This window comes from Brassica rapa, chromosome A03, assembly GCF_000309985.2.
Source record: "Brassica rapa cultivar Chiifu-401-42 chromosome A03, CAAS_Brap_v3.01, whole genome shotgun sequence".
Lineage (NCBI taxonomy): Eukaryota > Viridiplantae > Streptophyta > Magnoliopsida > Brassicales > Brassicaceae > Brassica > Brassica rapa.
The window spans coordinates 16,258,611-16,281,638 of NC_024797.2; the positions used below are offsets into that span (position 1 = coordinate 16,258,611).

Genomic DNA, 23,028 nt, shown 5'->3' on the forward strand with positions numbered 1-23,028 from the left:
CTTCTGAAATGTAGTTTATATTTTATGATAAACGCTAATCACATAATGAAATAAATTAATGGGTAATAAAACCAATGGTTTCATTTATCAATCTTCTATTTCAGCACCACATCTTTTTCCGTCTCTGGGAGGTATTTCTTTAAATGATTCTTCATGTCTCATGAGTTGTTCATTTACATAGCTAGTGATAAGTTTGTCTAAACCTTCCATGTATGAAAATTTTGTTTTATTGTTACTATAAAACTCTAAAAGGAAAAGTTCTGAAACTTCAATATAAGATGAAAACTGCAAACAATTCAGATTCAATAAATGAAAAGAAAAAGAGGGAAATACATGTTTAGAAGATGAAGATGGCAGCACCACTTGAAGTCTTGAAGGCTTGGAGGCAAAGAGGTAAAGCTCCATATCTTCTTCCTTTACAACTCCTTTCTCTATCCTCTTCTTGTAGTACTTCTCCTGAAATACAACAATTGCATTAGTTCCCTCTCAAAATTACAACACTATTGTCCTAATAAACTTTATTACCTTAACCACAGAGATGAACTGAGAGACACCAGATTCTTTAACCAAGGCCACAGCACAACCGCCCCATCCAGCTCCGGTCAGTCTTGCTCCAAGTGCTCCATTCTCCCTGCTTACTTGAACCAGTTCTTCTAGCTCCGGGCAACTGCAAGATTTCATCAAGTTCATATAATCATTTTCACTCCCATTGGTTTCAAAGTTAACACTTATTCCTAAAATGTTATGCACCTGCACTCGTATAGCACACTGCAGCTGTAATGGCTCCCGTTCATGAGATCACCAAGTTTCTTTAACTTTTCTTCGTCGCTGCAACAGTTGATGTCTCAAGGTCTTTAGGTAGGCTCAAACAAAAAGATTTATTCAGAAGTTTGATAGTGACCTTAAGTTTGAATAGACAGTGTCCTTGAAACCATGAACTCTCCGGGCTTCGGAGTAAACATGTGCAGCTCGCTATTGATGATTGTAAGGAGAGATTACTGTTAAGACTTCGGGAAAGAAACATCATCAATAGGTTTTTATACATTAATATACCTGATGCAGCTTAAAATGCGTAGCAGCGTTAAGTACAGCTAAAGATGTAGGATCATTGTTCAAGATTGATGGTAACTTCTCCTCGACGATTTTCTCAATCTCCTCGGGGGTATATGGTTCTTCTTTCAGATACTCCTGCATCATATACATAAAGATCATAGCTAACTAAAAATAACAAAGTCTGTTTTAGCAAGAGAATCATGGTTAGAGTGTACCTTAACAGCTAGAAGAGGATCAGAGGAGCCATGATCACCAGCAAATGACACACATAAAACCCTCCACATCAGAAAGAGTCTTAACTTTTAATATGGCTTCTTTTGGTTCCATTCCAAGCTTAATGCCAAGTATGATCTACAAACTCCACATGCTTGAGAGAATCATGTATAGTCCATAGCAAACAAAGTTAATTGTAAGTTATGCTATGACTTACGGAAGCAAGTCGACATTCAACGACCCTTTTATTGAAGTTCTTAGCAGCTGTGACCGCCTTTTGAGACTCTGCAAGAGAATGTGCAACTACAAAACTTCCACAATCAGGGAGTTTCACATCAGTTGCACGTACTGGGTTGAAGTCAATAAGCTTGGCAAAACCAGGTTTAGCCATAATAGAGATTGCCTGTTGCAATAATTGGAATTTAATAAAGCAGAAACAGAGATAATTCTAGGTGCAGTGATGGTAGTGAGTCACCTGATCCATCCCACCAGATTGTGTCCCAATGTGCTGTTCACATTCACTTGTAAACTGTGCAAGTTCTTTCTGAAAACAAAGGATACAGAGAGGAGAACTTGGCCAAGTGAACAATCAACAAGAGAGGCTTCTTTCATCAGAGCATGACTGAGTAATACCTTTTCAAAGTTCTGACCAAAGACAGCCATAATAGCAATTGTTGATGAGCAGACAAAGGCAGCAGAACTTGACAAACCAGAACCTGAATTAAAAGAAAAAAGAACTCAAGTTCAAATACTTGAGGCTAACATGATAAGCATATATGTTGGGAACTAGATAGACCTGTGGGAACAACCCCATCAACAATCACATCAAGTCCAACAGGTGAACCAATGTTCACCCCTTTTGACTTTGCATACTCATGGAACCCTTTATACCTGTAAGAATAGAACATCATAGATCTCTTAGTTAATACTAATGGAAAATTGTTAAATTTAGATTTATCATGGACTTCCAACTTAAAGACAATTGACGATAAGTATATTAGCCTCTATTCATTATCTATTAATATTTTTCCAACTACCGATGTGACATTTTTATTCATTCAATAACAAAACAGATGAGATCCCCCTTACGCGCAAATGAAGTAATGACCCCATTTGTGATTCTTCAAGTCAATCTCCTGCAAAGGTTGACGTAAATGACAAGGCACTATCGTTCCCAAACAGAGAAATAGAGAGCAACAAAACAAAGAGAAACCTGGTGAGGATCAGCAGGATAAGTACACATGGAGTACTTTCCATTAACATTTGCAATCCGGAGCTGACTTTGACCCTCACGTTTCCGGATAGCAACAATGGTGTCCTGACGAATAGCCATTGGTAGCACTGAGTATCCCTCATAGTCAACATGCTCTCCTATCAGATTCACTCTTCCTGAACACACAAAAAAAAACATCTCTTTCAGAAAAATGTCAACGCTATCTAAGAGATCACTTGACGACAAAGCTACAGAATCAAACACATGTTCTGTACCGGGAGAGCGAGCGAAGAGTTGGGGAGTAGCACCGAAGAGTTGGTTGAATTTGGCAGTCAAAACATGGAATCTTGTCTTAGCTTCTTGGAGCTGAGATCCTTCCCCGTAGACAGACTCAAGGGACGAGAAGATAGGGACTGTAACTTCTTCCTGTTTCGCCATGTCCTGTAGTCTCTCTAACGAATGTGTCTTCCAAGCTCCCTTTCTCTCTCATTGTCTTTGTTCACAGTTGTCAGGAAATGTCTTCTTCTTCTTCCCTTGGGCCATCGTTAAATTTAATATACACTAGTGAAGATACACGTGGGTTTATATTTTAGATTTTTCAAACAAAAAAATCCTTTATTTTTGTATCAATATATTTGGATAATATAAATATTGGAAAACGATCGGAATTAAATCTTTTTTCCAACGATTATACATTCTTTTATTATGCAAAGTTCGATGCGTTTATAAAAATGTAGGAACTTTTACGAAGGCATTGTCAAAATAGTCAATACGAAAAAAAAATTGAGATGTAACAGCCAGAAAATTATGGGAGTTTACAGTGAAAACAAATATATAAAAGACAACAAAAGTATAGCCTAATCGCAGGAGAGGGAATAAGATGACAAATATGGAACTAATGATTTGATTACTTGGTTTACAAGACATCTACCAATGAGTTATCAGGACAGTGGCTACTTCATACTCTTCCTTTGTAGATCTCTTAGCCTTTAAGGAGAGAGTTGTCAATTAAAGCAGCACGAGTAGCTTGGAACTGTATTGTATACTTACTTTGATGATCTCTTAGCTTCTCCGTCAGTTCTTGGGATGTGGGTCTCAGCTTTGCATCGCTGCCGTGCGGAGCAAACAAATATAGAAGAAACTGAAATTAATGTCACACCATTAGCCGTCTAATACGTAGAACATTTAAATCAAAGATTACATGTGCCAACAGTTCTCCATTAATACCTGAATGATGAAACGAATGGTTTCATACATTCATCAATCTTCTATTTCAGCATAACGGATTTGGAAAATCCGGCGCCCACGAAAATAGAAGGATCAAGAATAGGGAGGGAGGTCGCTCTCCTGGTGGCTCGAACCAATGTGTATCAAACTCATACCACAGCTAATTTTCATTTTTTTTTCCTGTTATGAAATCGTTAGATTTGAGGGGACAGTTAAGATTCAAAAATTTTAAATTAAAGTGAGCACACTTTATTGCGTTGATAAAAAAAAGACATGGTATTGTATTTTCACTTTAATCATTGATACATGTCTAATATGATGATGAAAATAAATTGTTCACTTTAATCATTGATACATGTCTAATATGATGATGAGAATGTAGAAAACCTTTGATTAATTGTTCTTCTAGCCCTCAATGCTAACTAGCTATTCTTGAATCATTGATACATTGTTCACTTTATTTTCATCACAAAATATTAAAGGTTTTCTACATTCTCATCATTGATGTTAGGAGTTTTCAAGGCTCCTAAGACAAATGTTGTAGTATAAAAGATTGTCGAACCAGTTCTGAGGGATATCAAAGCACTGAGAATGCAAGTACTCACTTAATCTAAGTGCAACCAATGATTTAGAAGGGTTTTAAACTATGACTAAAACTAGAAAGCAATAACAGAATGATACTTTCTTGACTAAAGGAAAAGAGAACTCATGGGTATAGGGATTAGACCTTGGGTGATCAAGTATCGAACTAAGGATGGCAAATGATCAATCAAACTATCAACCTTAAGCCTAGACACAATTCTAAGCAAGCTCTATGTCTAGATGAATGCTCATTTGCTAACATATCTCAAACATCAAATGTCTTTGGTTGAATAATATGAAAGCAATCATTACTAACAAGTCTATTAGCTATCTTAGCCTTTAACAACAAATGTCTTTGGCAAAGTATACTAAAAGCCTAGGAGAGTTGTCTCGGGCATTTCATCGAACACCTTTCGGGTGAGAAATGCCTAAGGATCAACAACTGAGTGGCCAACTCAGAAGATGCATTATGATTACTCTACTAGCAAGGAAATATGAATGATCTACACTAAAACATCCTAGCTCTAACCTAATCACCCTTAATCTCCCTAACCCATGAATTCAAAAGGTGATTACTCACTAATCTCCATGATTCCTCTTAAACCCATATTGGATTTCAGATTAATCATGTAAAGAAATAGATAAGAAATCAACAAGAACACAAGAACATAACAATCAAAATCCAAGAGATGAACTTCTCAAGAGAGTTCTTGTGTATTTCTCAATAGATCAAAAGATAAAAGATAATCTGCCTCTGGTGGCTACAAAAGATGTTTAAAACATAGGTTTTTCCAAGTGCAAAACGTCCAAAATAAATTGCAAAAAGGTCCTTAAGAAATCATGATTTTCGGCAGCAAAATAACGCGGAGCGACTTGCAGGTGTCGCTCCGGGAAGTCGCTCCAGGGCCGATTTTTGGTGTCTCCGGGCGAGAGGTCGCGAGCGACTTTGGTGTGTCGCTCCAACGGGTCGCTCTGGATCGGGAGCGACCTTGGTAGGTCGCTCTGAGAGGTCGCTCCAGGCTTCGCTTCGTGTCGTCTCTCCATAAAGACGCGAGCGACCTCGGGGTGTCGCTTTGGGAGGTCGCTCTGAGAGGGGTGTGATAACGGAGCGACTTCGTGGTGTCGCTCCGGGAGGTCGCTCCGGGCTCGTTCTCGCGTCTCCGAGTGATGAAACCGCGAACGACTTCTCCCTGTCGCTCTGGTAAGGTCGCTCCAATAGGGAAGTCAGAGCGACTTGGTGGTGTCGCTCCGGACTGGTCGCCCCATGCCTTGCTCGCCCAATGACCACTCTAAACACTCCATTTTGAGCTCCAAATGCACCCAAATGTCTCCAGAAACTCCATGTGGTACTCAAATACCTGATAGAGACATATGTATGCAAAATGCAACCTAAACATGTCTAAATTCTAATCTATATGATGAAAATGTTTATGAATGAATGGATAAAACAATGTAAATATGCAAGATATCAACTCCCCCAAACTTGTTCTTTTACTTGTCCACAAGTGAACTTTCTAGAACTCATAGGGAGAGAGGTTGAAGGTGGGAGCACATAGCCAAAAGAAACACAACTAGCACACTCTCTTATTACACTCTAGCTTCTCTAGGCTCTTTTTGTTCTTACACTCATCATCAAGCATCCACACATTCAAATCAACCAACTCTCACATTCATTAAGCACAAAACATCAGGTGAATTCTTGCAAATGGTCAGTTGGTCCAAGTCATTTGGTTGGGTAAGGGAAGGCTTTTATTCAAGTGATTCAAGAGGTTCAAAACATATGATCTTTAAGGTGGTTTACTCTCAAAACAAGTAGCCTTGACATTGCACATAATATATCTAAGAAAGGGACCAACTCATGCATACAATGCTCAATCTCCATTGTTCTACCCTTTTCTCAAACATACAAATCACACAATCATTTTCCAATGTCAAACCCAACTCACATCTCTCACCAAAAGATCCTAAGAACTTTAACTCCTTCTCTTTGAAATCTACAAGGGATTTTTTTTCACAACCTCAAAACATTTCTTAGCTCCTAACAACTTTGCTAGCCCCCTTTTCTTTCTTTTTCTCTTTTTTTTTTTTTTTTCTTTTCTCTTTTTTTTCGTTTTTCTTTTTTTTTTTTTTTTTTAGGCTGGGGGCCAAGACTTTTCAAAACTTGAGCTAGAGGCTTCTATACTGGTCCCAATAAAACAATTCACTTAAGCACAAAGAGTCTATTCTTTTCTTTTTCATTTCTCCCAAATCATAATCACAACACTCACCCCCACCTATAGCTAGACAATAGAGTGTCCAATCTAGCAAGAATGAAGATCAAGCATTGTCGTTCCCGATACTCTCAACATTATGCACATGTAAGACTTTCCGAAAAAGGCCTCACTCATCAAACAATGAAAGCTTAAAAGGAGGAAAAGGTTTTGGGAGTGGTCTACCACTAGAGTTTGTCAAAAAAGATTGGTATAAAAGATGTGACAACTCAAGTGTGTATAGCCATGACTCAGTACACAAGGGACCATGAGCAAGAAGCATTAAGTTCGTTCAGTTCAAATAAGGTTGTAGTTGGCTTCAAAGACTGAGTTTCAGCAATCAACAAGTTTCAGGAAGAGTTTTCAAGGCTCGAAACATACAAGTCTTTTTGAGAGGTGCAAAAGCTACTCAGGTGCAACGTAGTGTTCTTTACAAGGCATTTAAAATCATTGCTCCCAATGCAAGTGAATGCAACCTATATGCTCTAGACTCTCCTAGAAATGCAAATGATGCAAACTAAATGATTGATTTTTTTTTTATATGCAAATAGGTATGCAATGCATGACTCAATGAAACAACATCAAAGCAAACATGATCAAATACTTGGTACCTCCCCCAAACTTGAGTTACACAGTCTCTGTGTCGTCAAGTAGAGAGAGATACCGAAAAGAAGACTAATATGCAAAAATGAAATGGTATATACAAGGGAGTGTGGTGGGTTACCTTCTATGGGGAATGAGTAGAGGGAGATGCTCCCTCCTCGTCGTCCTCAGGTGGTAACTCTTCAAGGTGCTCATCAGCAGGAGTGTCCATCTCTTCAATGCAGAAGGCTTGCCCGAACACAGTTGGTTTCCTCATTTTCCCCTTGATGTCAAAGTGGAGGATGTTCTCTTTACCCAAATGGAGATCAATCGTGCCCTCCTTCACATTAACAATAGCTCCTGCTGTAGCTAAGAATGGCCTTCCTAGAATCAATGGATCTTGAGCCTCCTCACCCATCTCAAACACCACAAAATCTGTAGGTATCTCATACCTTCCAATCTTCACAGGGAGGTCCTCTAAGATGCCCACAGGGTACTTCACTGAACGATCAGCTAACACCAGAGAGAGTCTACACTTCTTGTACTGAGTGAATCCAAGCTTCTTTGCAACAGACAAATGCATCAAGCTGACACTAGCTCCCAAATCGCAGAGACTTTTCTCAAATACCATAGGTCCAAGAGCACAAGGTAGTGTGAAACTTCCTGGATCCTCTAATTTCTCTGGAACATCAAGCCTCTGGATGATGGCATTGCACTCATGGGTAAGAATCATCATGCCTTCCATCTCCTTCTTCTTTGCAGCTACAACATCTTTCAGGAAATTGTTGTATTGAGGAATCAACATGAAAGCATCGATGATGGGCATTGCAACCTGAGCTTCACTCATTTGCTTCTCAAACAGAGCTTTGTATTTCTCTAGCAGCTGCTTCTTGAATCTACCAGGGAATGGAAGTTTGGGTTCATAGGGAGGAGGAACAAAAGAACTTTCACTTGCTGGAGTAACAACTTCACCATCCTTTACTGTCTTCTTCTCCTCTCCAACCTTTCCTTTACCTTTGGCTTCCACTATCTTCTCCAAGATCTCGTCATTGATCTTCTCATCAACAATCACCACTTCATCATCTATGTTGATGGCAACCCCCTCACCTAATTTCTCAGCATCCTTGGTGAGGGTTCTAGGAGGTAACTGCTTACCACTCCTAAGGGTGATAGCTTTGGCCTCCTTGGGATTTTGGTCAGACTTTCCAGGTAGAGATCCTTGCTGGCGATTCTGGTGAGTGTTCATGGAAGCAAATTGATTCTCTAAATTCCTGACTGTAGAAGCAAGGTGTGAGAATTTGTTGTTGAGCTCATTGTAGCCCCCATCAATCTTGGAATGAAGGTTCTTCAACTCATAACCAACTTGCTTCTCACTTCTAGTCTGAGACTCCAAGATTTGCTTCAGTAAGGTATCAGTGCTGCTCTCTTGAGGAGCAGAGGAACCAGACGAGGGGTTTTGCTGAGGCTGATAGCTGCCTTGCTGGTTGTTTTTTGGCGGATAGCCACTCTGTTGGTTGTTTGGATAGGATTTCTGTTGGTAGTTGTTGTACTGAAAGTTGAGCTCCTTTTTGTACCAGCTACCATTGTTGTTGATGAAACACAACTCCTCTTGACCTTCCAAACCCTCAACCTCATTGACAGCAAGTGGATCTTCCTGCTTGGAGTTACCAACAAACTTCAGCTGCTCTTGGGTTGCTTTTTCAGCAATGAGTAGGTCGATCTTGTCTTCCAAAGCTTTGATCTCTTTCCTCGTCTGCTTATCATCTGTTCTACTGTCTCTGTCGTGGTCTCCACTGTAGACTGCATCACTCTTTACCATGTTGTCAACCAGCTCTTCTGCATCCTCCTCAGTTCTCCCCAAGAAGAACCCATTGCTAGCTGTATCCAGTCTGGCTCTGTACTTAGGAAGAGCACCACGGTAGAATGTGCTCAGTAAGCTCTCCTTAGAAAAGCCATGGTGTGGGCATTGAGCTTGGTAGCCCTTGAATCTCTCCCAGGCTTCACTGAAGCCTTCCAAGTTCTTCTGTTGAAAGCTGGAAATCTCGTTTCTCAGCTTAGCAGTTCTTGAAGTAGAGAAGAACTTCTCCAAGAATGCTTTCTTGCAGTCATCCCAAGTAGTGATGGAGTCACTGGGTAGAGACTTCTCCCACTGACGTGCCTTATCCCCCAAAGAGAAAGGGAATAGCTTGAGCTTTAAGGCATCTTCGGACACACCATTGGTTTTTGACAACCCACAGTAGCTGTCGAACCTGTCCAAGTGATCAAATGGATCCTCTAGAGCCAAGCCATGATACTTGTTGTTCTCGATCACGTTGAGGAGTCCTGATTTGATCTCAAAGTTGTTGGCTGCCACAGCGGGTGCTCGGATTCCCAATCTATGACCATGAATGTTGGGGCGGTCGTAAGTGCCAATGGGTCGAGCTGCTCGCTGTTGGTTTTGAGGTATGTCTCCCATATCAGTACTCAATCTCTGCAAGTGAGCCTGTTGCTCTTCTTCTCTTCTATTTCTAGCACACTCTCTCTCTAAAGCTCTGATGTCTGCAGCTATTGGAACTAGGTTTGATGGACCCCTGCTCCTCAAGTTCATACACCTGTAGATTAAAGGGAGGTGAAGAAAGAGAATCAGTAACAAAAGAAAATAAAAATGACTTAGTCTCAAGCAAGTGACTAAATCTCAATGTTCAAATCTACTCAGAATTTGGCAACGGCGCCAATTTGATGTTAGGAGTTTTCAAGGCTCCTAAGACAAATGTTGTAGTATAAAAGATTGTCGAACCAGTTCTGAGGGATATCAAAGCACTGAGAATGCAAGTACTCACTTAATCTAAGTGCAACCAATGATTTAGATGGGTTTTAAACTATGACTAAAACTAGAAAGCAATAACAGAATGATACTTTCTTGACTAAGGAAAAGAGAACTCATGGGCATAGGGATTAGACCTTGGGTGATCAAGTATCGAACTAAGGATGGCAAATGATCAATCAAACTATCAACCTTAAGCCTAGACACAATTCTAAGCAAGCTCTATGTCTAGATGAATGCTCATTTGCTAACATATCTCAAACATCAAATGTCTTTGGTTGAATAATATGAAAGCAATCATTACTAACAAGTCTATTAGCTATCTTAGCACCTTTAACAACAAATGTCTTTGGCAAAGTATACTAAAAGCCTAGGAGAGTTGTCTCGGGCATTTCATCGAACACCTTTCGGGTGAGAAATGCCTAAGGATCAACAACTGAGTGGCCAACTCAGAAGATGCATTATGATTACTCTACTAGCAAGGAAATATGAATGATCTACACTAAAACATCCTAGCTCTAACCTAATCACCCTTAATCTCCCTAACCCATGAATTCAAAAGGTGATTACTCACTAATCTCCATGATTCCTCTTAAACCCATATTGGATTTCAGATTAATCATGTAAGAAATAGATAAGAAATCAACAAGAACACAAGAACATAACAATCAAAATCCAAGAGATGAACTTCTCAAGAGAGTTCTTGTGTATTTCTCAATAGATCAAAAGATAAAAGATAATCTGCCTCTGGTGGCTACAAAAGATGTTTAAAACATAGGTTTTTCCAAGTGCAAAACGTCCAAAATAAATTGCAAAAAGGTCCTTAAGAAATCATGATTTTCGGCAGCAAAATAACGCGGAGCGACTTGCAGGTGTCGCTCCGGGAAGTCGCTCCAGGGCCGATTTTTGGTGTCTCCGGGCGAGAGGTCGCGAGCGACTTTGGTGTGTCGCTCCAACGGGTCGCTCTGGATCGGGAGCGACCTTGGTAGGTCACTCTGAGAGGTCGCTCCAGGCTTCGCTTCGTGTCGTCTCTCCATAAAGACGCGAGCGACCTCGGGGTGTCGCTTTGGGAGGTCGCTCTGAGAGGGGTGTGAGAACGGAGCGACTTCGTGGTGTCGCTCCGGGAGGTCGCTCTGGGCTCGTTCTCGCGTCTCCGAGTGATGAAACCGCGAGCGACTTCTCCCTGTCGCTCTGGTAAGGTCGCTCCAATAGGGAAGTCAGAGCGACTTGGTGGTGTCGCTCCGGACTGGTCGCTCCATGCCTTGCTCGCCCAATGACCACTCTAAACACTCCTTTTTGAGCTCCAAATGCACCCAAATGTCTCCAGAAACTCCATGTGGTACTCAAATATCTGATAGAGACATATGTATGCAAAATGCAACCTAAACATGTCTAAATTCTAATCTATATGATGAAAATGTTTATGAATGAATGGATAAAACAATGTAAATATGCAAGATATCAATCATCATATTCCAACTAACTAGCTAGTTAGCATTGAGGGCTAGAAGAACAATTAATCAAAGGTTTTCTACATTCTCATCATCATATTCCAACGATCTTACATTCTTTTATTATGCAGGAACTTTTACTGAGGCATTGTTAAAACAGTCATAACGAAAACAGTTGAGATGTAACAACCAGAAAAGGAACGGGAGTTTACAATGAAAACAATTGAGAACAAATATATAAAAGACAAAAAATACGAATAATCTTGAGGAGGGGCAATAAGGTTTTAATAAGAGGACAATAAGTGTATTAATGATTTGATTACTTGGTTTACAAGATATCTTCCAGTGAGTTATCAGTACAGTGGCTACTTCATGCTCTTCTTGTTGAATGTGTGCCTGCAACAATTTATTCACAGCTTCATTTTGAGATTCAATTTGCTTCATGAACAATTGTATTCTTCCTTTGCATATCTATTAGCCTTTGAGGAGATAGTTCTCAGGTAAGGCAGCACGAGTAGATTGGAACTGTATTGTATACTTCCTTTGCAGCTCTCTTAGCCTCTCCGTCAGTTCTTGGAATGTAGGTCTCAGCTTTGCATCGCTGCCGTGAGGAACAAACAAATATAGAAGAAACACAAATTAATGTCACGCCATTAGCCGTCTAACACGTAGAACATTTAAACCAAATGATAATTGTAATAATTAAAGGTTATAGTATTCTTCTAGCAAGGATTATGTGGTAATCAATATGTTAAGCTTACTTGTGCCAACAACTCTCCATTAATGAGATCCAAAGAGGATCAATGTCCTTTGGAATTTCCAGCCTCTGGTTCATGAACCCCACAGCTCCAATCACCTGCATAGAGTTGAGAGTTTCCCATGGGATCTTTTCGGTGGCAAGCTCCCATAGTACTACCCCAAAGCTGTAAATATCAGACCTGTATTAATGAATTAAGAAGAGCTAGTTAGCATACAAGGCTTGTAAAAACAATTAATCAAACGGAACTTAACCAAAAATAACACGAGAATATACTTCTCATCAGCAGACTCATTTCTAAGAACTTCTGGTGCCATCCATTGAGGCTGCAGCACATGTAAACAGCCAAACAAAGAGCGTTATGAGAGGTCGACCATAAATCAAGAAGAGTCCAGAACATAGGTTTAAAATACCGTTCCCTTCCCGGACTTGGTGGTTAGGTATGTCTCATGCTTGACACGTGAAAGACCAAAGTCAGCTACCTGTTAGAAATGTCACTACTGTAAGTTGACGATGTCTCTAGTACCAGTTTGGAAATTTGGAGCCTCACTTTCATTTACATAAAAATGATTATTTGTATATAAAATCAAGATGAACATGTTACCTTAACAGTCAAGTTCCTGTCTACCAGTAGATTTGACGACTTAAGATCACGATGGACAATAGGTGGACTAAAGCAGTGAAGATAATTCATACCACGAGCCTGTGTGAACGTACAATTATGTAATATGTTGTATGAGATGTACTAGCTAGTGACTGATCACAATACTAATGCAAAGAAGTAAACAAATAGAGTAGCCCATGCATACAAAATGGTTTATGTGTATTTGTCAATGGCCAATGACCGTGTAAATCAGATGTCTAATGACCGTGTAACTATTACTCACAATGTCCAAGGCCATAAGGATACGCCGCCTCCAATCAAGTTTTGATGTCTTCCTCTGTAGTAGCTGGAAGAGGCTTCCACTGCAAATAGTAATCCAAATAAGTATGGTCATGAATTAGAGCTAAGGCTTGAGACTAAAGAGATGAGACTGGACCGTGGAAGGAGCTCTGACACCATACAGAGACGCTGAGGTGAAGTCACAGCTCCCATAAACAGCAAAACGTTAGGATGTCTAAGTCTTTTCATCAACGCTACCTTCAAAACATGACTAATATTAGTAACTTAGAACTCTTAAATGTTGGTTCTACTAAAACCCAATTAAATTTGTTAAAACTATAGTCAGAGCAAATCATTATGGACAAGGATTTTAAAACAAAACCTCTTGTCTAAAAGATTGTATGGCCTCTTCTGAATATTCTACTTTTGAGAACACTTTCACAGCTACAACCTGCAGTGATATTAACAATTCTTACAAGATCAGATAACTTGTGAATGAATCAACATATGCATTTTCTACAATATCCAAAAAAATACTTACAGATCCAAACCAGAGACCACGACAAACAGTTCCACATGAACCTGTAAAGAAAATTACTAGTGCATGTTAGCAGAACAGAGACAGAATAGTTAGTAAAAATGTATGATGTTATAAAGGATATATTTGCATTCAAATAAGTTACTATGTTTAAGAGAATAACTTACCTTGTCCTATTTCTTCTCCAACTGTCAAATCATCCCATAAAATTTCATATTCCAAGCAATCACTATTTGTATCAACCTTGTTCATATCACTGTTGCTTATACTTTTGCAGCTACTGGAACTGCTTCTGTTGTTTGAATTTGGTGAAGAACACAAACTGATTCCCTTATTACTGCTAGTCTTACTATCAGAGGAACCACTTTCAAAGTTAACACCAGAACAGGGATTAATCTGGTGAGATTTATGTTCCTCATCACATCTGAACACCCCAAAAGGAGAATATATAAAACCCCCTCTTTTTATGCTGGCACCACTTGACGATGCTGCTAAGGTCCCTCTTCAAAGCTTAAAGAGATTGTAATAACACAAGTACTCAAGATATTTGTTGGTAGATAAGTCTACCTTTTTCTGGGTTTTTCATTAGCTTAAATAAGAAAACAAATGGAGTCATGACTCCTTACAATACGTGAATGAGGGAAAGTGGAAGTACTCAACTTCCTATAAAACAGGAATGCAACAAAGTGGAGAACTATCTCCTCAAGACTAGGTCTTTTATTGAATAAGAAATAACAAAATGAAATACTCCTTCCTTAGTCCACGTATCTTCTTGTTGGTACCTTTGCTCTAGTTGACTTACGTAGGACCATCTTGTCAACTCTGTTCTCAACTCCACCGTGTGCTATCCTATCAACACTCCCGCTGTCCAAAAGAACCTTGTCCTCAAGGTTCGAGACAAAGAAGGGAAAGCTCGCCACCAGTTGATCATATTCCTCCCAAGTTGCTTCCTCAATTGGCATGTTCTTCCACTTAATCAATGCTTCCTGAACTTCCTTAGTACCATGTTGAACTCGGCGCACAGACAATACTTCCACTGGTTCCAAGTGAAAAAATCCATCAGCTCGCAGCGGAGGTAACTCTACCGTCGACGGCTCATCTTCGCCTAAACGCTTTTTCAACAATGAAACATGAAACACAGGATGTATCTTGGCTCCCTCTGGTAACTTAAGACGGTAGGCTACCTGACCTATACGTTTCTCAATCTGAAAAGGACCAAAGTACCTGTTGGATAACTTCTGCGAAGATCGCCTGAAAACTGTTTTCTGCCGGTACGGTTGCAGACGCAAGAACACCCACTCCCCTTCTGTGAACTCAACATCTCTTCTCTTACGGTCAGCTATCTGTTTCATGCGGTTATTGGCTGATGCAAGGTGCAACTTCAGGTCTGTGAGTAGCTCGTCACGAGCTTGCAGCTGTTCATCAATTTCTTCTACTAAGGAAGATCCGAGCTCATACCGCGGCATCAGCGGCGGTTTGCGACCATACAAAGCTTCAAAAGGGCTCATCCCCGTAGAGACATGGAAGGTGGTATTGTACCAGTACTCAGCCCAAGGTAAGAAGACACTCCACTGCTTTGGTCGGCTCTGCACAAAGCACCGCAAGTACTGTTCAATACAGCGATTGACCACCTCTGTCTGTCCGTCCGATTGGGGGTGATAGGCTGTTGATCGTCGCAGTTTGGTGCCAGACAATTTCCACAACTCCGACCAAAAATTGCTGAGAAATATGGCATCGCGATCACTGAGGATTGATCTTGGGATTCCGTGAAGGCGAACCACCATGTCCACGAAGTGCTTAGCAACCTGAGATGCCGTATATGGGTGAGTAAGAGGCAAAAGATGTGCAGACTTACTGAGGCGATCCACCACAACCAAGATCGATGAGTATCCATTGGAGCGAGGCAAGCCATCCACGAAATCAAGTGATATATCTTCCCAGACTTGATCAGGCACTGGCAGTGGCTGCAAGAGTCCAGCAGGAGACATGGTCTGCGTTTTAGCTCGCTGGCAAGTGTCACAGCTTGATACGTATTCCAAGACAACCCGATGCATCGATGGCCAGTAGAACTGCCGAGATAAGCGCTTGAAGGTTCTGAGAATCCCGGAATGACCTCCCATCGTTGTGTTGTGATGCTCATAGATAAGTTGTTTGACGAGATGAGATGTTGGTGGAATGACTATGCGATTGTTGTAGCACAACAATCCATCTTTCCAAGCGTATGGCTTTCCTGGATTTGCTGTTGCTGCCTTTCCAATACGAAGCAAGTAAGGATCTGTTTGTGCTAGTTGGCGTAGTTCCTCCCATATCGTGACTGAAGGAGCAGAAAGAGTGTTGAGGACAGGGCTATCTGGTCGTCGTGACAATGCATCTGCTGCAGCGTTAGCTTTTCCCGGCTTGTAAACAATCTCATAATCATAGCCCACCAGCTTCCCCATCCATTTTTGTTGTTCGGGGGTGAGGATACGTTGCTCCAGGAGATAACGCAGGCTGCGTTGATCGGTCTGAATGATGAATCTGCGGCCAAGGATGTATGGTCTCCAGGTACGAATGGCCACAATGATAGCTAGCATTTCCCGAGCATAGGTTGACCAACTCTTCTTTGCCACACCCAATGATCTGCTCATGAAGGCGATGGGTTGATCATTTTGAGAGAGAATAGCCCCAATACCGTCGCCTGACGCATCGGTCTGAATGACAAAGGATTGTGTAAAGTCCGGTAAGGCCAGAGTCGGTGTTGTTGTCATAGCTGCCTTAAGTGCACAAAAACCTTGCTCCGCTTCAGAATCCCATGTAAATTGGCCTCTTCGCAGTCTGTTTGTCAAGGGACGAGCAATAATCCCATAATCTTTGACGAACTTGCGGTAGTAACCGGTTAAGCCCAAGAATCCACGAAGCTCTGTGATGTTTGTCGGAGGCGACCAGTCGAGCATGGCTTGAACCTTCGATTGATCCACCTTGACTCCTTGGCGAGATATAATATGCCCCAAGTATTCCAATTCTTCTCTGCCAAAGTCACATTTTTTGAATTTCACAGCAAGCTTGTGTTCACGCAAGAGTCGAAATACCTCATGTACATGCCGTAAATGGGACTCCCAATCTGAGCTGTAGATTAGAATGTCGTCGAAGAAGACGAGAACTGATTTGCGCATCAATGGCCGAAAGATAGAGTTCATGAGCGCCTGGAAAGTAGATGGTGCGTTGCACAAGCCGAACGGCATGACCAGATACTCATAGTGTCCGTTGTGTGTCCGAAAGGCTGTCTTAGAGATGTCGTTGGGGTTCATGCGAACCTGATGATACCCAGCAGTAAGATCGAGCTTGGTGAAGTACGCAGCGCCGTGTAGCTCGTCCAACATATCGTCTACGGTCGGGATTGGAAAACGATCCTTGATGGTTGCAGCGTTAAGAGCACGGTAGTCAGTACAAAAGCGCCAAGTTCCGTCCTTTTTCTTGACCAGAAGAACCGGCGACGAGAATGGACTGGAGCTAGTGCGGACGATTCCCGATTTCAGCATGTCTTCCACTTGTCTCTCGATCTCTTCTTTCTGGAAGTATGCATATCGGTACGGCCGGACATTCACAGGATCGGTTCCTTCCTTAAGAGTGATTGTGTGCTCAATCTCACGGTGTGGTGGTAGACCAGTTGGGGCCTGAAACAAATCGTCGAAGTCATGAATCAATGCTTTCATGTCGTCGGCTACTTGAGAAATCTGTGTCTCGGTGTCGGAGAGACAGAGAGCATACAGAAGGTGGCCTTGACGGGCTTCCTTAATGATTTCTTGTGGCCCAATTGCGTGAATGGTTGCAGCTTGGATCCCTTGGAGAAGATGGGCTTGGCCTTCCCACGCTATCTGTATAGATTGGGCCTTCCAATCGCAAATAGTTGGGCCTAGGGTTTCCAACCACTTAACTCCCAAAACAATGTCGAGGCCTGCTAAGGGAAGGACATGTAGGGTTATCGTGAAAGACGCCGTCCCAATCCTCATAGCTACTGCTTCATATCGCTGGTGACACTTCAGCGGAGTTCCGTTGGCCACCCGGACCGTGAAAGGCGTCGTATGTGTCGCTGATAAGTGTAATCGCTGTGCTGCCTTGTCGCTGATGAAGTTATGTGTGGAGCCACTGTCCACAAGAGCTAGCAAATGTTGCTGTTCGATCTTAGTGTGGAGGCGAAGAGTTGATGGTGTATCCCATCCTGTCAAAGCGTGTAATGAGATCTCAGGTTGCTGCTCTTCCTCGTTTTGATCCTCATCGCTGCTATCACCATCTTGTGTACTCTCCATGATGAACAACTGGGGTTGCTTACACTTGTGACCCGGAGCGAATTTGTCATCGCAGCTAAAGCACAATCCCAAACTTCGCTTCCTCTTCATCTCCTCCCACGTCAATTTCCGCGGCTCTGTTGGTGATTTCTCACTTCTGCGCTCCTGATTAGTTGGAGCCGATGAACTTGATGGATATTGTCGGGGATTATTCCAACGTTTCTCCTTCTGTAGTTGATCGTCCCGTAATCGTGCGAGATTGATGATCTCTGTCAAGGTTTTGGGCTTGAATATGCGTATAGCATTGGAGATGTTGGTGTGGAGACCTCCCATGAATGCACCAACCAGAGCTTTCTCCGTCCAGCCTTCCACCTTGTTCTGGAGTCGTTCAAACTCTCTCTGGTACTCCAATAGTGATCCTTTTTGTCGTATATGCGAAAGCGCTTCGTCGAAGTTTTCGCCGTCCATTGGACCAAACCGGGTCCACAACTCTGTCTCAAACGTCGCCCATGGGACCTGGGATGGATCGGTTCCCCGTGCTTTGGAAATCGCCTGCCACCACTCATTGGCCTCGTCGGTGAGATGATATGAGGCAAAGCTCACGCGTTTCTCCAGCGACATCTCATGGTACGCAAAGTATTGTTTCGCCTTGCTTATCCATTCGGTGGGATCTCCTCCACTGAACTTAGGGAATTCCAGCTTCACACGGTGCGGATTATATCGAACCGGAGCGAAGGGATTCACCGTTTCCTCCTGAGGAGTGGTTTGTGGTCGTATGTCAGGCTCTCTGCTCTGACGTGTTGCACTGGAGTCACCTGCACGACTATTGGCGACCATCTCCCGCATTCGTCCTAGAGTTTCCTCTAGAGTTCGTTGGAATGAGCTCTCAATTCCTCGGAGTCTGTCATCGATCCCGACGGTAAGCTTCTGGAACTCATCCTGCATCATTCCCAGTCCTGCTTCCAGGTCACCGAGTCTCTCCTTGTTGGTCATGGTCGTATCTCTTAGATTTTTTTTTTTTGGTTTTTGTTTTGTTTTTTTGTTTTTGTTTTGTTTTTGGTGATTGTAGATGGAATGGTGGTGGAAAAAAAATGAAATGGTGATGAAAAGAAAATATGTTCTTGATGGACGTTGATTCACGTGAATGAATGTCGTCGCAAGAACAAACGGGCTTTGATACCAAATTGCTAAGGTCCCTCTTCAAAGCTTAAAGAGATTGTAATAACACAAGTACTCAAGATATTTGTTGGTAGATAAGTCTACCTTTTTCTGGGTTTTTCATTAGCTTAAATAAGAAAACAAATGGAGTCATGACTCCTTACAATACGTGAATGAGGGAAAGTGGAAGTACTCAACTTCCTATAAAACAGGAATGCAACAAAGTGGAGAACTATCTCCTCAAGACTAGGTCTTTTATTGAATAAGAAATAACAAAATGAAATACTCCTTCCTTAGTCCACGTATCTTCTTGTTGGTACCTTTGCTCTAGTTGACTTACGTAGGACCATCTTGTCAACTCTGTTCTCAACTCCACCGTGTGCTATCCTATCAGATGCATCGTCCCTTTGGTCAGAGAGAGCAGGACCAAAAACTCCCTCAGAGAGTGTGGCACCACTACTGTCACCTGCTCGCATTTTCGACATGACCTTGTTGCTCACCTTGCATGCCTGTGAGTTTAACACTAATCAAAATATACATCATCAAAATAAAAGGTGACATATATAATCCATACAAGCTAAGAAAATGGTACTAACCAAATCTGTTATCTTTGATGCTATAGCAACTTGTATAGGCTGATGAGAGTCAAGCCCAAGTTTCGATAAAACAGCTCCTTTGGAGTCCAAACCACGTTTTGATACGAAACTACTTACAGGGCTAGAGCTCTTTTCACCTTGTTTTGCCTTTAACTTTGCCAAAGAGATTGTTGGGTGCAAATACGGTGCTGACTTACTTGTGAGAGAAATTATGCCAACAAGAGAACCAGCATCATCGTAAAATGGGGAACATGTAGTGACAGCTGAAAATCTATGCCCTGATTTGCTCCTGACAGGAAACTCACCGGTCCAGCTCTCTCCATTGAAACAACGTTGAGCAATGTTCATTGCAAAGGCAGCATCCTGATCGTCTACCATAACATTAATTGGGTTCTGCCCAACTGCTTCTTCAGCAGTGTATCCAAATTGCTTTTCCGCCATGGCATTCCTGGAACCATGTCATGAATAAACAATATAGGAAGCCATAAGCCCCATTTGACAAGATCAAGCTTCTATTCTAGTAATAGTAATTGACTTAACTCACATCCAAAATCAAACTTGGAAGATCGCCACATCACATATATTATGAAACTTGAATAAACAATATGGGAAGTCATAAACCTCTTTTCACTAGATCAAACTACTACTCATTATTAGTAATGAGATTAACTCACACCTAAAAGCTATTTCAAGAACGGAATATTGCCGGATCAGTTATATATTGTTTCCTATAAGAGACATTTAATACTCACCTTTTAGCAAAAAAAAAAAGACATTTAACACTCACCAAAAGATAATTCTCATTTTGAGATCGAAGGCATGAACTGATTGGCCCATCGACTGCACAATGTTCAAATACTGTTGATGGGTGAACTTCCCTGCCTATGGCTTTGTTTCTCCTCCTATTCCATCTCTTAGACTGATCGTATCCTGGATACGCCTCTCCTTCCGCAACGACTCGGCGCAGCTTTTCCTCAATACTAGAGCTCCCTCGCCGATGTTTCTCTTCTCTGAATGACCAAGCTCTCTGTGGATACGGCCTTGAGCCTACACATCTCCTGCTTTAGGCGTTCGTGACTCTCCTCGAGCTCTAGCATCTTCATTAGCAGCTCCTTCGTTGGTGGAGTCTCCATTGCGAAGTTGAAGCCGACCTTAAGGGGGAGAGAGACAGAACACATCTCTGGTTGGATTTTTATTGGCTCTCAGACAATAAATACTAGTCAACAATTTAGTTGGTTAGACAGACAAAAACAAAAATTACAATCACTACACGTAAGTTAGTGATGCTGATCTAACCACCATGCATGCATGAACATTAACTTGCAGCTTACTAGTCTACTGTCATGCTATTATCTCTCTATCGTCATGCTATTATCTGTTTTTCACATGTACCCAATGGAATTTGAACTCTCGATATCTCAAATATGGCCAATGCATGTAGCCCAAAATATCAGCAACTAACTCCCACATTTTTAAAATTATAAAAATCATCATTCTTCTCTTGATGATATCATGTTCTTCATTAATAAATGCAAACTTGTTCGGGTAGCAGAATTTCCGTTTAGTTTTTTCATGACACCAAATAAAAGCCTTTGGTCTCCTTGGAATACTTCAATACTACAAATTCAAAAACTTACCATGAGAGGAAAACGAGTCATCCATTCAAAAGATCTTAAATCAGATTATATTGAGATTCCAAGAACTTGATCAAAGTATCACTGATTCTTGTAAATTTTAAAAATCTTGAAAAAAAAAAAATCTTCAAAAATTGTAAAATCTATAAAGAAAGGAAGAGTGGTTCTTGGAATTATGGATATAGGTTAATTGAAAAATTGTCCCTAATTGTAGTGGATAGTCATCACAATACTAAAAGGCCAATATAGTGAGCAATTAGGTTGTCCACGTCATCAAATATAATCGACCAATCAGCTCATTTTGTTTTTACACGTCACACAGGCTTTAGTCACGTCTGGGTTTCACGTATTTCTTTCATTTGCAGTGGGCTGGGCTTTATTGCATCGTGGTACGCTTTATTTTTTTTCTCATTTGTATCGACCCGAGTAAGACGGAAGTGACGAGGATCTTTACCTTTTCATCTTCTCCGCTTGAAACCCTACTGATAGAGTTCTAATGAATCCCCTTCTTCACAATCAAAACTCCACTTTACTTTGATCCATTTCATGAAGACATGTATGAAAATAGTATCTAATGACATGGAGGAGGATCCGGCCATGGTGGTGGATTTGGAGCGGGAGGAGGATTCGGTGGTGTTGGAGGAGTTGGTGGTGGAGGTGGTGGCGGCAGAGGAGGTGGTGCTGGTGGTGGATCTGGTCATGGTGGTGGTTTTAGAGTTGGAGGGGTAGTTGGTGGTAGAGCGGGAGGAGGTGTTGGGGGAGGCGGTGGACTAGGTGGTGGTGGAGGAGGTGGTGTGGGCGGTGGATATGGACATGGTGGTGGATTTGGTGCTGGTGGAGGTCATGGGATAGGACATGGCGGAGGAGGAGGCTTTGGGATTGGAATAGGAATCGGTGTTGGGGTTGGTGGAGGCTCAAGGTTCTGGCAACGGAAGCGGTAGTAGCGGTGGCGGAAACCGTTAATCAGAGCTCATTTAACACACTCGTGATTTAGTGCACTCGACAGTTCAACTACTAGGACGTACTTGTGATTCTACTTTACACAGTAGCTACCATTGAATACATTGAAGCATATCAATTACAAGTGAGAGGAAACAAGCTTTCTATGAAGAAACTAAAAGGTATGGACTGAGAAGCTGAGAGAGACTTTGACATTTCCAGTTCTACAAAGCAACAAATCTTGATTTCTTTGACTTGGTTAGATACCCAACGCATGTTCATCCTTGAAGACCTATTAAACTGAAGTGGAGATGTATAAAGAAGAGAATGAAAGGACATGGTTGGAAAAATTTCATAAATCATACATCATATTGGAGTATTGGATACAGCCTACTTAAATATCTTACTGTTGCAATTCAGAAGAGAATACCTTCGTTGTTAATAAATGTAATCACATTCTCATAAGTTACTCATCTGAACAATATTGACTTGCTGTTAGTGTTTTTATTTTCAGCCAATTACGATATAGTATTTCCCACGAGGAGAGCAGCTATAAGAATTGATATAAAAAATGTTAGTGTTAATTGCCCACAAGACTCTTTTGTCACTATGGATCAGAAAGGTCAAGATAATATTGCATGTTGTTATCTCAAAATCAGAATAGATAAATTATAGGATTATTAGGAAGGGAAGACACTATCAAAGTATACAAACTCATAAAATCCACAACATCACCAGTTATAAGTTATAGCCATAATTATACACACAACTACTGCAGAGTTTAAACAAATGCTCCATCAACTACACCAAATCATTTGCAACATACGGTAACGAAAAATAATTAAATTCAATGACCCCCGCGCTTGCGCGGGGCTAAGCCCCTAG

General features: G+C 41.4%; 3 protein-coding genes, 1 non-coding gene and 1 pseudogene across 4 annotated transcripts; 2 read left to right on the top strand and 3 right to left on the bottom strand.

Annotated features, from left to right (window-relative positions):
• Window positions 1–26: 26 nt before the first annotated feature.
• On the bottom strand, window positions 27–4,207 carry LOC103859163 (annotated as a pseudogene).
• Window positions 4,208–9,068: 4,861 nt separating this feature from the next.
• Window positions 9,069–9,175, top strand: LOC117133115. The gene has a single exon (XR_004456956.1). It is a non-coding gene; the product is annotated as a small nucleolar RNA R71 (small nucleolar RNA).
• Window positions 9,176–11,833: 2,658 nt separating this feature from the next.
• LOC103859165 (probable serine/threonine-protein kinase SIS8) lies at window positions 11,834–14,137 on the bottom strand. Its single transcript, XM_033287329.1, has 11 exons — window positions 14,119–14,137; window positions 13,719–14,051; window positions 13,555–13,595; window positions 13,396–13,464; window positions 13,171–13,271; window positions 13,018–13,096; window positions 12,735–12,833; window positions 12,544–12,612; window positions 12,407–12,456; window positions 12,135–12,311; window positions 11,834–11,974 (listed from the first exon to the last, which is right to left on the bottom strand). Exons 1-11 carry the CDS (start codon window positions 14,135–14,137, stop codon window positions 11,848–11,850), a joined length of 1,164 nt encoding a protein of 387 aa, XP_033143220.1. The 3' UTR covers window positions 11,834–11,847.
• A 169-nt stretch (window positions 14,138–14,306) lies between these two features.
• LOC103859166 (transposon Tf2-1 polyprotein) lies at window positions 14,307–23,013 on the bottom strand. The gene is made up of 2 exons (XM_033287330.1): window positions 20,358–23,013; window positions 14,307–20,018 (listed from the first exon to the last, which is right to left on the bottom strand). Exon 2 carries the CDS (start codon window positions 18,807–18,809, stop codon window positions 14,307–14,309), a length of 4,503 nt encoding a protein of 1,500 aa, XP_033143221.1. The 5' UTR covers window positions 18,810–20,018; window positions 20,358–23,013.
• On the top strand, window positions 21,380–22,145 carry LOC117132600 (glycine-rich cell wall structural protein 1-like). Its single transcript, XM_033287331.1, has 2 exons — window positions 21,380–21,389; window positions 21,793–22,145. The coding sequence occupies exons 1-2, from the start codon at window positions 21,380–21,382 to the stop codon at window positions 22,143–22,145; spliced, it is 363 nt and encodes a 120-aa protein (XP_033143222.1).
• Window positions 23,014–23,028: the final 15 nt, after the last annotated feature.